At 39.6% G+C, this 16,708-nt stretch overlaps 1 protein-coding gene across 1 annotated transcript in view; it reads left to right on the forward strand.

Moving 5' to 3' along the window:
* LOC108786077 (coiled-coil domain-containing protein 178-like) overlaps positions 1-16,708 on the forward strand; it is a 128,324-nt gene that overhangs the window by 34,712 nt on the left and 76,904 nt on the right. Inside the window, exons 10-12 of the mRNA XM_018555296.1 lie at positions 61-222; positions 7,001-7,114; positions 9,552-9,721. Coding sequence (XP_018410798.1) covers positions 61-222; positions 7,001-7,114; positions 9,552-9,721 — 446 coding nt within the window. The remainder of the gene's footprint in view (positions 1-60; positions 223-7,000; positions 7,115-9,551; positions 9,722-16,708) is intronic.

Consider the following 16,708-nt stretch of genomic DNA (forward strand, 5'->3'; position numbering starts at 1 on the left):
AAGGTTTTTGCTGCTCATTTTATCTTTTTTTCTGCGTTTTAATTTGTAAACTGTTTTCAGGCAAGAATAAATGCGCTTATGGCTGATAGACATCAGAGAGAGAAAGAAAACAAGAAAATGAAAGAAGAATTAATGAGGATGGTGGAAGAGATTGAATGGCCGGTTGCCGACCTGGAATCAGAAATCAGGAAGTTAACAGAATTTCATGCTAGGAAATCAGAGGTATCATTCTCAAAGGGTGGACATCTTCCTATTATATTATTTTCTTGTTTACAGTTTTTAGTGGATCTTGCATTATGGTTACAAAAAGCTGATCTCCAGGCAGATACACAGTTAGCAGCACAGTTAAAACACGCAGCTCAGCATGAATCACTACATCATTGAATTTATTTTTTTGCAAGCAGTGTAAGTACCTGAATTTGATTTAGTATCAGCCTCTTGCAGTCCCTGTATAACAGAGCTCAGACTATGAGAGGGAGAATAAGCACAAGGAACCAATCATTAGTTCTGCAGTGCTAATATATTGATTCAGGATATGTTAAATCCAGGAAGTGTATCCTGTCAGCCAAAGGGCGCTGGTAGTTTAATGCTAGATACAGTATGTTAAATCCTGAAAGTTTCTCCAGTCAGTCAACAACCACAAGTTTTCACAGTTTATACTGGTGTCCTCACTGCGACAGCTCTGACTATCTGGAAGTTTCTCCAGTTATGTATAGCTGCTTGTAGATTCAGGCCAGATGTGGAAATCATGGAAAGTACTCCAGTTAGCCAAACAGCTCAGATTCCAAGTTCATTTTCTGTGCTGGTATTCTTTATGCAACAGTCCTGCGGTTGGCAGTGACCACCTGCCTGTACTCCAGTTTGCTAGACTTCACTATTCAGGTCGGGCCAGTTTAGGTATTTACTATTGAGTTATCGGTCCAGAGCTGAGGCAGTTTTTCTGTCCCTTTCTCTGCAACTTACTGTTGTGAGTTCCTAGTAGGCTTATGCTAGGTTGAAGTTCCTTTCCTAAGTACTGAGGCTACCTATATGGTATTTTCTACAGTAGTGTCCATAGTGAATATGCCATTTTGTGCAGGAGAGGATTTTTCCTTTATTGTATGCCTGCTTATGTAATTTGCATGTTATTCACATGGGGAAAGGAAAGGGGGGGGAGGGCACACATGCTATTTATTTAAGGATTTAGGGTATTCTCAGACTCAGGAGCTTGAGTTTGTGCTTACCAACACAGCTTTTCTGGGATTAATAGCTCATTCACTCCATATCATTTGAGCTACAATAAAAGGAACCATCCCATTTTGAGAGACCTGGAGCAGTTGGTGAAAGAAAAATGGTCTAAAATTCCTGTAGAGAGGTGTTAGAAACTCATTGATGGTTACAGGAAGCGATTGATTTCAGTTATTTTTTCCAAGGATTGTGCTACCAAATATTAATTGAGGGTGCCATTAATTTTGGCCAGTCCATTTTTGGAGTTTTGCGTGGAATGTGCCAGATTTGGCTTTTTTTACTCCACTTTCTTGTGTCATTCCAATACAAACAAAAGAAATAAACACGAGAATGCATAAACATTTGTAACTGCAACAATTTTCTGTGCAAAGTGGTGCATTATCTGACAAATGCAGGGATGCCAATTTTGTTGGCCATGACTGTATATGATAGATTTCTTATTTTTTTCATTTGTTTGTATTTTCTTCTTCTTTTATGAATTTTTTTCTGTTTGTAAAATGTAATTATTTAGAAAAAATGTATATACTGCAATAGTCACATATATATATACAGTACATAGGTGTTCTGCATCATTGTATTTGAATGATTTGATGCTGCAGCATTTTTTAGGTAAGAAAGAATAGTGTCAGTAGAATATCTTAGAAGGTATATATTTTAATTGATGAATGAATTACATAGTATGGAAGGACTCATTTGGGTGGATGACAGGAGAAACGGCTTTTAAGTTGACATTCAAGGCCTGAAGTAAGTATGGAGTTAACAAATGGGTAGTGAATTTGCTGATGTGGCAGAATGGACAAAAGTGTGGAAATTGCAGTTCAGTGAAAAAAGGTTCAAAACTATGCACTTGAATAAGAAAACTCAAAAGACAAGCTACAGGATTAATGACACTGTGTCAACTGCCTGTCACATTATGTCAGATTAAGCTACTGCATATAAGAGGTGGATTGCAATAGTGCATAAGACAAGTAATATGCTATGTTGTACATACAATTTCAGACTAAGTGGCAGAGATGAGCAGACTATTGAAAATTAACCCTGATGACAATCTGCCCAATCCACAGGTGCAATCTTTTCCATTGGTTTACATACCACCAAATACACCGGCTGTTTTAAAATGTTTACTTTTTTATAAAAAAAAACATTCTTCTCTGTGACATGAACTGGTAAGGGAGTTCACTCTTGTGCCGCGTTATAAAAGAATAAAATTCCTACTGCGACAAGGGATCAGGGGCCCACTTGTCTATGCTCACAGGAGTCTTTTGCGGGTGCCAGACCTTGCCCAGTCCATACGCATACAAAGAAATCTAAAAAATGAGGTCCACAGTGCTCACTGCTGACTGAAGGGTATTAATACAAAAACACTGTAGATGGGTAATAAAAAATCTGTCTACATTCTGCGTTTGTTTATGTTAATAATCTTCAGTCTAGCAATGAGCAACGTGAACCCAGTAAGGTTAATAAGTAAAAAAAAGCAGGTCAGATCACATGCGTGGTGAGAAAAGAGTCCCAGGTCATATCCTTATTCAGGTTGTATCATTTGCCCATCACAGATATTATGTTAAGCTGGACATACACCAGTAGTATTTTGTTTAAAAAATTTTTTTCAAAATGTTCAGTCAATTTTCTAACAGTTATTGGGGTCAAATCAACAATTGACTCTGATCATACTGATAAAGAAAAAAGGAGCATGATGGAAAAAAATATTTTCATGAATGAAACAGTAAAAGTGGTTTTCGTTTGGAAAACTCCATTAATTTCCAAAATTGAATATTAAAAATCAAATGAAATTTGCTCAGTTCTGTTTTACCCCTTGATTTTGCATATATATTTCTTGTTTGCATTAACTATTTTCTAAGTAAAGCAGTTGTAATAAAGTAACACTATGACAAAAAATATTGTATTCGGATAACTGTATGTGGTTAATAATGTGTCCATTATTTTATTTTTTACTGCCCCTGTCTTTATTTATACCTTTTCTCACATTAAGCCCCCCTTTCACACTGTCTGGTCAGGAGAGATCCGTGCACAGATCCCCTCCTGATTGGAGTGATATAGATTGGGTATCACCTCTGCGACATCTGTGTCCATCCAGTTTTTTCCTCCAACTTGCGAGGAGTAAGAAACTAAAATGACTGGACCTCATGTCGGTCTATGGTGAATCAGATGTGAACAGACATGTCTGTTTACATCAGATTACTTCCAATCTGGCACGATCAAGTGCAGCACTGTTCCGTTGGGGTTTTTTTTGGACTTGGTTGGAGCCGTGGGCATCCTGATGTAAATGGAAGCTGTCTGTTTAGATGCAGGTGCCCATAGAATTACAGTGAGCATCCGATCAGGTCCACCTGAAAAGCTGACAAACAAACCTGATCGGACTGCCCGTCCGAAAGGTGCCTAACACGTAGACTAAACTGTCCAGCAGGAGTGATAGGGGCTGTGACAAACTACAACTTGGGTGCTTACAATAGTTACCTCTGTTGAAACCTTACTATCATTTTCTTTTGAATCTGTTTCCAATTTCCTTACCTGGAGATTCTGCCAGTGGCAGACTGACAACACTAAGTCACTGCACTCTCTCAGTTGACCGTTGGACTGCCTATCAGGTCTGTCAGATAGGCAGCAAAAAGAAGGAGCTCACATGACAGGTTGACAATGCTGCTATTTGCACGAAGGCTTCTTAGCTTTGTCAGGCTGCATCAGGGAAGAAAAAATCAAATAAAGGAAAAACCTGGTCATTCAGTATATACAGGTAGGCAGCTGACCTCATTTTTTGGGGCACATAACGTTGCTGAACCTAGACCTGACCAGCTGAAGAAAACCCAGATACTGCCTATAACACTGCCTTAAATGTGTTGACCTTTTTTTGGCTAGGCAGTGTGTATGGGTAATTGGCTGCCGCATCATATGGCAATATGTTTTGTTTTCTGCATCTGACACACCCAAGCTCTAATAGTAACATAGCCCCAAAAACTCAACCTGCATCCTAACACTTAGGGGTGTATTTATAAACGGCTATTAGTATATTTTCTTTTCAGGAAGCTGGGCAGGTCATGTCCTGCCACCCCCCGGCTTCATGATTGGTCAGGAAGGCAGGCTGCCTTGCAATGTCGTGAAGCTGGTGTTCTGTCGATAGAACACCAGCTTCCCAGGCAATCTGGGAAGCCAGACGGTGGCTCATGACCTGATAAGACGGGCTCACGGTACCTTGGGATGCCGGTATCGGTATTCAGTATTGGCGAGTACCAAAAAAAATAAAAATATTGGTACTCAATACCAAAAAAAGGTATCGGTGCATCCCTAGAAATAAATTTTTATTTCCTATGCTCTGTAAAATTGCTCTGGTCCATAAGGGGCATAAACGTTGGAGAATGTAAGTGGTTAACACCTTAACCCTTACTTTACCTTCCAAACCCTTGACGCTAACACCAACTCTAACCTGACTCTTAATGTAATCTGTAAAACTAACTTAAATTTGGTGCAGATCTGTCATATTGATTGTGTGTACCTTAGTTAAAAGTTAAACTTTAAACTTGTCACACTTGAAGTTGAGTTCCCTATGTTAATTTGAAACCTCTAATCAGTTTAAGGTTGACACCAGAAATATATTTTGTGGCCTCATCTGACAATTTAATTTTGTGTTGAGTAATTTTTACAGTGTTTCTCTAACACTGTTCCATGGATTTGTCATATTTTAGTGCAGATGTATATAATATGTGACAGGGTGGCGAGACAGGGCAGAGAGCTTCCCATCTGCTGACATAGCACAGTGTTTCCTATGAGAATTAGTATAGTATCTTGCAGTGTGCTGAAGGATCTAATATTTCAGGCACAAAACTATCCAAAATGACTAAGTGACTGAAGTAAATTGAAATGCGGGTTCTCAGATCTGTAGTAAATCATCTGCAATTTTGTCTTAGTTCAATTTCACCGCTTTTGAAACCTTGTAAAGTAGGGTATACACACATACATTTGGATAAATAAACAAAATATAACAGATTCCTCCATCAATGCTTATAAGCATTGATTGATGAATCCCCTGCTGTTTCTATCGTATTCTGGCAGAGGCTGCTGTCAGAATACCCCAACAGGGCTTGTAACTGATTGGCTGCAAGCTCCTTTCGAACAAGAATTTTCCAACCTGCTCCTTCAAACAGCTGAGCAAGAGATGGCGGTCAGAAGGGTACTCACTGTGAGTGATAAGAGTGACTTCAGAAAAAGACGAAATGATCAATCAAGTCTGCCCATTTGTTTTACTATTTTTTTTTTAACCCTTTTGTCTGAGATCTGTTTGTGCCAAGTATGGTGCAAGCAAGTTATTTCTATTCTACAGTCATGTAATCAGACAAATATAAAGCATTAGTGGATGCAATTTAGTTTTAGTTTGTAGCCTGGAAATAGTGGTGGTGTCAGTGAGTAATGTGGTACGCCCTTCCCCTGGAAAAATATAGAAGTAAAAAGTGACAAAGATCACATCATTAGTCTTGTAGAGTTAAGGGGTGGGGAGCGAGGAATAGATCTCTGTCTTCAACCATGAGTCTTATTTCTACTTTGTTTTCAAATTAGCAAATATTAAAGATAGCCATACAGATAGTGATAATCAAGATAATAGGAGGTGAAATATTTAGTGTTTAACTTTTTACTTCCATGACCACATTTTTAACATGCTTAATATTACAATATTTTGTCAGCAGCACCCCTGAATCAAATGTGAGCTAATAAAGGAGCTATCTTACCACTGTCATATTCCTATAGCCTGGCTTCTTCAGGCCACTAGTCCAAAGAACTGCTTTACCATATATATTTAAAAAGATGTATTGTTTTTATAGTTTTTGCTTTAATCATCACAGACGGTTTCCTGCAGTAAAAACGATGATATGTATAACTGATTGAATGTGTCTTGTGCTTTTTTTGCTGAGCTTGTTTGAATAAAAGTTTATGCACGAGTGTCACACGCAGAACAGGTAAGACCAGACCTGGGCATTCTACAGCCAGTGGGCCATATTCGGCCCTTGGTCTGTGGCAGTCTATCCCGTGGTCCACACACGAACCAACTGCCAATCTGCGTTCATTTTACAGTGCAGCAGATGTGTTTCATTGCCATTCATTTGAATGGCACCCCAAACACACCACCTGGCTGCAGCGGATGCACTACTTTTTTCAGTCGCAACGCACAGTGTTCTAGTATTACACATTGCAGCTAGGAGGTGCGTCTACTTTTTTAACTGGTTTTCTATTCTGCTCGGTACCACAGAGGTACCGAGCAGAATAGCCAAGCACATTTGGCTATTCACTCACTGCTGTTCGGCATCTATGAGAATAGGCCTAACAGCAGCGAGTAGCCTGCCGGAGGTTCGGCTCAGCCGATCCAGATATTGGATCGGCTGAGTCAAACTCCTTCTGCACTTCGAAGCCAGCCGCAGCAAGCCGATGTACGGCTGATTTTAGTCGGGTTACGGCTGAAACCAGCCGTACAAGCCTGAAGTGAATAGCCGAACTACACTTCGGGTCGGTTATTCACACGGCTGCCTACGGCAGCTTTGTGAATAACCCTCTAAGTGTTAGATGCTGACGAACATAGTGGCGCCTGTAACTCTGCAAGAAGTTTTATTCAACAGAGTGGTAATGGTTAGTATAATAACATGTATTTTTATTTTTTTTAATTAGTTTTCATTTGTACAGCCTAACAACATTGTAACAAGTTATGTGTACACTGTATTGTAGACATGTACAATAGCCATTAAGGATTCTTTTATGCATTTGTTTTCCCTAGGAGCTTAACAGTATTTGCCGGAAGAAGGCACAATCTGATGAGACGTTCCAAAGGACCAGAGAGCAGTTGGAGTACCAAAATAGGAAATTGGAACAACAGTTAAATGATACACAGGTAAAGAGACAGATAACTTTTTTGGCATTTTCGATATCCAAAGAAGGTTCTGGAATATCCTTTACTAAATCAATGACAAGCGACATACTGATTGCCATAAATCATTGGTCATCACAAGTTAGATAATTATATATGACATGTACATTTTTAGGGTATTTTAGCGCATTGTCCTATTCTTTCTACAGTAATATTATAGATCTGTATTAGTAAATACTGGGAGCTTTAACAAATCCTTATTAGAAAGTAGACCTTTAATTATTCTAGAAAGTTGCTAACCAGTCCACAGGAACAAAATTTGAATTTTCTGCACTAAACTGATATTGTAAAAAAAAAAATATATATGAGTTTTAGTGTAGTAACACACCATATACCAGAGGTTCTTCAGGCGTAAAAACACATAAAAACACCTTTTCCATCTGGGCACATAACCTAACCCCCAGTGCAATTTCAGTAAAGCAATAATCCTTTCTGTGAAAAAAAAATGTTCATGAAGTCCCCAAGCCTCTGGCATTTAGACATATGTGAAGGAAGTAAAACATTTAGGATCTATCTGTGCCCAGCATCTTATAGCTGATGGGTTTTCACAATGCAATATGAGCTTCCCCTATAGATGTATGGTCTGTATAAAGGATGGGCACAGACATATTTCTCAGGGTATAAGACCCTGGATGATATATTGGCTGCTGTACCATTACAAGGAAACGCACATGCATTGGGGTGCTATTCAGAACTGGGTAACCGTAGCATGACAGTGTGATTGGGCCCTTAGTGTATTCTATATCAAGTGTTCCTTAGCTGTATGTCAGATTATTGTGAACACAATTCATTTTTTTGGAGAACATTTTTATATATATATGAATGCGTCTGTAAGGTTTTTCCTGTCCATCTTATCTTTCATAGATTTCTCTATAACAATTGGGAAAATCCAGATAACCAATTTTTGTTTCCTAGACCTGTTAAGTCTTTATATTATTTTCTGGAATATTTTATAAAAAGATGGTCTGAAGTTGATCCTCCAATTTCTCAATTTAACAAGTTGATGGATATACCAGTTGATGCTGCTACATTTAATGATCCTATGGATAAAAAAAAATTGGAGAATCTCTCTTGTACCATTTCTTTGTTAACTTGCTCTGCTTTTCAACCATAATTGGCTACGGTTCTTATTTTTCAGACTTGGCCACTTGGACAAAACCTGGAGTTTGGATCAGGCAACTGCTGGAGTTGATCTGCATTTTATTGATTGTGTTGATCAAATAACTGTTGCCTTTCATTTCAAGTGTGATGCAGTTCTTGATGCTTGTCGTCTGTTTTGTGTATCTATTACTTCTGTTCAGATATTCAGAGCTATCTGGCTTAAATGCTAACCCCAATGGAAGAAAGTACTTTTGCTTTTGCCCTACGTGGTAAATAGACTTTTTGAAGCTTGGATCATATTGTTAAAAAGGCTACGGGAGGTAAAAGTGAGCACTTACCTCAGATGTGGAAATTTAAGGATCACTGTTGTAAATCTGCTCCTTTTCCATCTTTTAAATGTTCCTTTCATTCTTCCAAACAGGGTTTCCATTATCAGTTTCAGAAGACATCTTATGATTCTAAGCCTTTTGGATCCTCTAGATGTTCTTGGCATTTAAAAATCTCGAAGCCTTCAGAAAAGTCAGCTTTAGCATGAAGGTCAGCCCTCGTCTTTTCCATCTCAGGTGTGGGGATGTCGTCTTATGTTTTTTGCAGAGATGTGGGAAGCTCAAATTGCAGATGCTTGGGTTTGGGAAGTGGTTACCACTGGCTACAAAATAGAGTTTCATCCTCCTCCTCAATTCTTTGCATGATGACTAATGTATTATCAGCATCGAACAAACCTTTTTTGTGCAGTTCAAGGTCTGTTGGATCAGGGCGTTATTGTTCCCGTTCCTTTGGTAGAATGTTTTAAACATTTTTATTCGATTCTCAAACACAGTGGAGGTCCTCATCCAATTTTGGATATAAAAGCAACGCACAATTTTATTGTATTCAGAAATGCAATCCATTTGGCCAATTGTCGCTTCTCTTCGACAAGGGGATTATTTGGATTATATTTCCATCAACGTAAAGGATGCGTATCTACACTATCTTATTTTTCCAGTTCATCAGTGTTTTCTTTGCACTGTAGGCAACCTTCATTATCAATTTGTTGCTCTTCACTTTGGTCTAGCTTTGGCTACAAGGGTTTTCAGAAAATTCCTTGCTCCAGTTCTAGGGCTCTTTCATTGCAAGGTTATCCCAATTATTGGACACTTAGACAGCCTTTTACTTCAATAACAGTCTCTTCTGTCTCTGGAGTTTTAATGGTGCTGTGGACACTTCGGACAATTTTGGGTGGATTCTGAACATTGAGAATTCGTCCTTTGTTCCGTCACATTGCATGCAGTATTTGGGTGTTCCGTTGAATACCTTTCAGGTGAAGGTGTTCCTTCCTCAGGACAAATTGATGGAAGTTGCAGGATCCAGTTTGTTTGCTTCGTTCTCGTCATCGATACTCTTTGAAAACCTGCATGAGAGTTTTGGGTTCGATCTTGTCCACCTTCAAAGTGGTACCATTTGCTCAGTTCCATTTAAGAACTTTACGGAGTAACATTCTTACAGCATGGGACTTGCAGCAAGTCTCCTCCATCACTGGACAAGATGATCAGACTGAATGCCCCAGGCAGGATGTCTCTGTCAATGTTGTTGACAATGGGGAAGTTGCTTCTTCCCATACTTCGTACTCCTATTCAGGGAGTTACGTGTAGTTCCTCCTGTTAGGTCTCCTCTTCCTTTGTGGCACTTGAAACTGGTTTTGCCTGTTTTATAAAAACCTTCTTTTGAACCTGTTCATGATATTTCTTTATCATTGTTGTCCAAAAAGGTTCTTTTCTTGTGGCCATTACCTTGGCTAGAAGAGTTTCCGAGTTGTTTTCTTTGCCTTGTTGAGAAGCTTATTTGGTTCTGCAAAAGAACATGGTTATTTTGAGACAGCAGGTTTCCATTTTACCCAAGGTGGTTTCAGCCTTTCATTTACATGTTTTACCTTCACTTTGTCCAGCTACTGTTCATTCTAAGGAAATGTTTCTTCTTTGTTGAAGAGGGTGTGAGGGGGTTATATCCTTAAAATGGCAGGCTTTTATTTTTTTTTGCCTAGTTTCCAATTCTCCTGGAGGCAGCAGCATAACCTACATTTCAGAATTCTTTAGAGGTGTGTCGCTCAATGGACTCCGAGAAAAGGATTTTATGGTAAGAATAACATTTTATTTTCTTATAAAAATGACAAATGCTCTAGAGTCTAGACTGAGAGAACTGCCCATGGAGTTTAGGACCCAGATATTCCCAGTTGTGGTCCTCCTCTTTAATGAAATGATTATAGCAAAAAGATTTCAAGTTTAATTTGATATTTAAGGAGAATTTCTAGTAGTAGTGATGTCGTGCAAACGAAGTTCACCCAGCTATATGCTGGATGAACCCTATATAAATCAGACCCATATTGTTACAAATAAATGAGGATATACATGTGATGGATGATTCTATGTAAAGTTTGTATTGTCTCAATTAAACACTGTAACTTTATTCATGACAATGCCTGCTAATGGACCTCCCCCAGCAAGGTATACTTACCCTTCTGCAGTCTATTGTTGCTTTCTTGCTCGAACAGAGAAGGGCTTCTTTGTATGGTGAGCATGATATCTCTCCCATGTGGCCAGACTCGAAAAACTGTCATTTAGAGGGATTAGTGATAACATCCGCCTGGGTAAACTCTTGCATCATCCGACACTGGAACTCACTCAGGGTGGACTTCTGCAGTGGGTAGATGTGAAGGGAGGGTGGATGGATAAGTATACCTTGTAGGGGAAATGGTGTCAGGGCGCACTATCAATCTGAATAAGCAAGTGGCAATTTGTCTTTAATTTGTTTGCCCACAGTTTTGGTCTGTGTTTGTATTTCTATGTTTTTGATGGACATAATGTAGCAGAATTTCTTCCTGCAATTAAAAGCAAAACAAAATGTAATTCGTTACAGCCGTCATTCTCCAGGAATCATGCTTGTGCTATCTGACATTAGACAGAGTTGTTATTAATAGATATGAAATGTCATTATGCAAAATATGGTAAAAACGTAAATATGATAACCAAATAAAAAATAAAAAAGACACTTTTTAAACTAACAAGCCAATATACATAGTAAAGAAAATCCATAACAGCTTTTCTTTTTGTATCTAAAAAGTTTTCTGCCAATAGTTGTTCTACATCCTCCCAGTGCCTAACTTGTGCACCATGGGAAGTGTTCGATAGCTGATTAAGTGCTGCGGTGCTGAAGGATGCCCATCCCTGGTTTAAAGTGCATAGGTCAATTTTGAAAATATTATATTAGGCTCTCACGAGAAGCCTGCCATTTCTAGTCAGTTGCCTTGGATGTATATAGTAGTTTTCCTTCTCTTGCTTGACGTAGTCTATTAGGCCCATAGCCTTAAGAGAGGGTAAAATAAAAAGCAAAATTGATATTGGGGTCACTGGAGACACGGCTGTTCTGTTCACTTGCCAAACTAGTGTGGATTGCTTCGGGGCTTTAGGAAAACGACAGAGAAAATCAATAAAGAAAGAAAAAGATTTCACATATAATTGAAATTGCTTGCTTATTACACTTTTGCTCAGCAGATGGCACCTTCTTGTAAATGATGGGTAATCTCAGCCAGTCTATTAGTTACAAGATTGTATCAGCTGCAAGACAGAATTATTTGTAACATCTTCAGACCCTTCTATTAATGTGTCAGTAAAACACACAAAAAAAACACATTTGCACTTTTCTCATATAAAAGATTTTGTATTTAATTCCAAAGAGTTGTATTATTGTGAAAGTCATTACAGTACTTAGCATGTTTTAGAGCTAAAAATCACATAACATGCCTAATACCGATGAAGAAAACCTGAATTCATAAGCTTTTTTTTTATTCAATAAGTTTTAGTTTGAAGAAAAAAATATACAGAACACATAAATTGAACATAATCTTATGACATCTTCTAGATTGAACAATCTTTGCAACTAATACCATCAATAGAGCATAGATAGGCCCCACATAGCTTCTACATTGTCATAACATATATATATTGTAACGTTTAGGGTATTGAAGGATCCTTAGCCAACCGTATCAGCGAATAAAACTTTATTTTTTTCCAAACAGTACAACTTAAATAGCTTCTTTTCAGCAAACAAACATAAACAGGGTGTATCTTCTCGCAACATCCAAGATTTGGCTCAGCACCAGTATCGTGTCCCACCTTAGAGTTAGAGCCTCAGCCTGCTCATTGCAAGACACCCATCAGCTGCACACCTCCCTATGTGATGACGGTCCTCCCGACCTTCTCAGTGTGTAATGACAGTTCAAAGTCCCCTGGTTACCTAGTAGGAAGGAAAAAAAGAAGGCCCAGGGAAAGAGAGAAAATGTGTTCATTAAAGGAGAACTATGAGGTGAGTGATTTACACTCATCCTCATAGTTGCAGCCAACTTGTGACATTGAAACTGTCACACGTCGACTCTATAGATCGGGATGTGAGTGAGTGTTGCTCGCTCACTTCTTGTTCATCTCCCTGCAGAGAGTGGTGACTGTCAGTCACTGCTCCCCGCAGGGATTCCCCCCTCCTTTCTCTCCGACCCTTCAGTGCTGACTGGAGGAACGGACGGGGGAGGGGGCAGGCATAGCTGGCTGAGCCTCTAGAAAGGCAGAGCGGTTATCAAATGGGCCCGGTTCACACATGGGCGTTTTGTAGTACGTTCCTATGCTCTGCAAAATGCTCAAACACCGAAATCCCATTATTTCCTATGGGTATGGTTCACACCTGGGCGTATTACAGGCCGTATGAACGCGCTACAAAACGCCCTACGCCCAAAGAAGTACAGGAGCTTCTTCGGGGCGTTTTTGTCGCGCGTATCCATTGGGATACAGCCAGGTAGCCCTCGACAAACGCACATATTCGATACGCCTAGGTGTGAACCCAGCCTCAGCAATAGCCCGCTATATACTGAGCTTTGGGTCACCGGAGGAGGTTAGTAGATGTCCTCCCGTGACCCTAAAGAGAACTATTGGATTAAAAGTTTACCCCATCGTTCTCTTTTAAGTGCAAGAAGTTATTCATTCTATTTCATCTACTCCATATACATGTCAGAAACATCTACCACCCTCTTAAGTGCGGACCTCAGCATACTTTATATACAAGATAGTGGTAAAACTGCTCAAGAGGCTTCTAAGCATCTCAGCAGAGGAATCCAATACCTAACCAGCATCCGTCCAGCTATACAGAGCCCAGCCAAATAGTAAGTCCTATATATATCAACTGACCAAAATAACTCATAAAAGGACTCTTAAAGAGAAATGCTTAAGTCCCAGCTTACATCACATCTACCATATTAAACGCATGTTCTGTAAACATACGACCCAGGTCACAAGTCCATATATCAAGCATTCATTTCATTGGTTGGGCGAAATTTGCGAGAGCGCCTGGATCTAATAGTTGCCAATTTAACTCCTTGAGTTTTATTTAAAGGAGCCTGCTTTATAGGCCAGTCTAGAAGTGAGATTGTTGGCAAATCAAGAATGGCTAGAAAATGAGGGAGATCCTCCAAATGTCTGAATACAGCGGATTTTCCGTCTTTCTGGGCCACCATCTGAAATGAGTGTCCCCATCAATATCTCACTCCATGCTCTCTTAGCACTTCTTATAGCGGTTGAAGAGCTTTCCGAAACTACAGAGTTTGGTTTGACAGGCCTGGGAAAAGGGACACTGTGTAGCCGTCATGCTTTACAGGTGCTTTAGACCTAGCAGCTGCTAAAATAGCTTCCTTCTCTACCAAAAAGTGTACTCAGCATATTATATCCCTTACTCTAGCAGGATAGTCATTTAAGGGGCCCAGCGACCTGTGAGCTCTGTCAATCATTTGATGTGCATCTAGGGGTCTATCCAGAAGGTTATTGAACAGGGCCTTAATCGTTTGCAAAATAGCTGATGTGCCAATAGACCCTGGGACACTTCGGATGCGTATATTATTTATACAGCTCCTGTTCTCCATGTCATCAAGCCGGTACACTAGCTCCTGGATTTGAATCATATAATCATCAATAACTTGTTGATGAGTATCCAAACGCATGTTAAACGTATCTACAACCCCCTCCGGTTGACTCACCCGATCTCACCAATGAAACTGCTAAATTACTAATCCACTCCCTTGTTATCTCTGGTCTTGACTATTGCAAGACCCTCCTCATTGGCCTACCTCTACCCAGGCTATCCCTCCTTCAGTCCATCATGAATGCAGCTGCTAGACTCATTCACCTAACCAACCGCTCAGTGTCTGCAACCCCCCTCTGTCAATCCCTCCACTGGCTTCCACTCGCCCAAAGAATAAAATTCAATTATTAACAATCACTTTTAAAGCCATCCACAACTCTGCCCCCGGATATATCTCAAACCTTGTCTCAAACTATCACCCTAACCGTCCACTCCACTCATCCCAAGACCTCCTGCTTTCCAGCTCCCTTGTCAACTCCTTCCATACTCGCCTCCAGGACTTCTCTAGAGTCTCTCCCATCCTCTGGAACTGTTTACCCCAACCTGTCCGTCTATCTCCCACCTTGACTGCCTTTAAGCGTTCCCTAAAGACTCATCTCTTCAGGGAAGCCAATCCCACCTCACCCTAACCACTGAACCATCACGTTCTAAAACAATTCATCCCCTCACAGCTACCTCCTCATGTATTACTTCTCCCTCCCTTTTAGATTGTAAGCCGTCATGGGCAGGGCCCTCCTTACCATCTTGTCTTTGAATTGTATTGTAATTGTAATATCTTCCTTATATTGTAAAGCGCTGCGCAAACTGTTGGCGCTATATAAATCCTGTATAATAATAATAATAATCTCCAATCTGTGTGATATCCGCTTTCAGGGTCTGTAATTCCTCCTTGTAAGTAGCCTCCAATCTGGAGACATAGACTTCCATGTCTGCTCGTGTGGGAAGGGAGTGCAAGCAGACCCTGATATCCTGGTTTTCTGTCTTAATATATTGCGCGCTTCCGAGCAATAAGTGCGTATAGGAGCGTATGCACTGCCCCAAATGCAGTGTGTCTCTATCAATGGCAGTTCATGTGTCTGAGCGTTATGAGTCTGTAAGCTAATTTTATTAAGGTTGTTAGGATTTATGTGTGCGTTCAGTGACTTTAGTAGAGGTTTACAAACTCTGTTATGCATTTATGCATTATGCATACAATTATGCATTTATATGGTCAAAGAGCTCCTTAAGGAAGCCTACTGTCCTAGCAGGAGTGTATTTCCCTATGTAATCCAATCACTAAGCTTATAGAAATAGCTTAGTGATTGGATTACATAGGGAAAGTGGCAAGTGTTTGCTGCATGTGTTTATAATATAAATATTTTTTATAATATTATCATTATACAATATTTTTTTTCTCCCTTCAGATGAAAATATTAGAGGTTTCTGAAGAATTAATGAATACAGTTGAGCGTGTACTACAATTTCAGAAATCAACACAAGATCTAATATTATATGGAAATGTAATTCAAAATACTATGAAGTCAACTCAGAAAACAATTGTAACACTGGAGTAAGTTATCTATACTTTTTTGTGCACTCTGAATAACATTTAATTGTGAGGTCGGTTTTTACAAATATGTTAATTTAAGAAAAGCTTTTATTTTTTAACTTGTTTGTTAATATTGTACCAGCTATTTGCTGTCGTTCATCTTATCGCCAGTGCTAATTTTCAAATCACAGGGTTATTTTTTCATTAAATTATTTAATTTTTTTCGTTGCAGCATGCCATCCCCTGCACACAATGCCTAGCTTCTGGGCGAGGGGAGTGAGCGATGCGACATGAGCAGTGGAGTGCTCCAGTTGCATCACCACCCCTCCTTGCGACTTGCTTTATCAGCAATTGCCAAATATGCTTGTTCAAAAAAGTCCTAAAAAGGATTTTTTGGGTGCACTGGACAGAATGGGGAGAGGAATGGCTTAACCTTGCCACTTCTCTCTACAATAGCTCACTCTCGTCCTGTATGATGCACTTGCCCCACTCACCACTCACAGAATTAGGCCCCGTCCACTACAACCTTAGCAAACAGATGACAACAGAAGACTTAAAACATAGTCGTGCTCTTGAGCAACTATGGTGTAAATCCAAATCCATGCGAGACTTCACCCTATATAGATCTGCCCTTTAAAAATACATAGTTACATAGTATTTGAGGTTGAATAAAGACATTAGTCCATCAAGTCCAACCTATTAGGATCTCATTCTAGGAGTACCTGTACCCCTGTATATCACGGTCCCTTAAGAAATCGTCCAAAAGTTTCTTGAACAATTCCAGATTATTTGCTGAAATCACCGCCTGTGGCAGTGAGTTCCAGACCCTAACTGATCTTACTGTGAAGAACCCCCTTCGCCCCTTGTGCTGGAATTTTTTTTCCACCAATTTTAGGTGATGGCCTCTAGTTTTTGTAACAGAGTTAATTTTAAACAGTTTATCGCTAATGTTGCTACCACCATTGAACATTTTGTACATGGAAATCATATCCCCC

This window comes from Nanorana parkeri, unplaced genomic scaffold (assembly GCF_000935625.1).
Source record: "Nanorana parkeri isolate BGI_ZX_2015 unplaced genomic scaffold, ASM93562v1 scaffold191, whole genome shotgun sequence".
In the NCBI taxonomy this organism is placed as follows: domain Eukaryota; kingdom Metazoa; phylum Chordata; class Amphibia; order Anura; family Dicroglossidae; genus Nanorana; species Nanorana parkeri.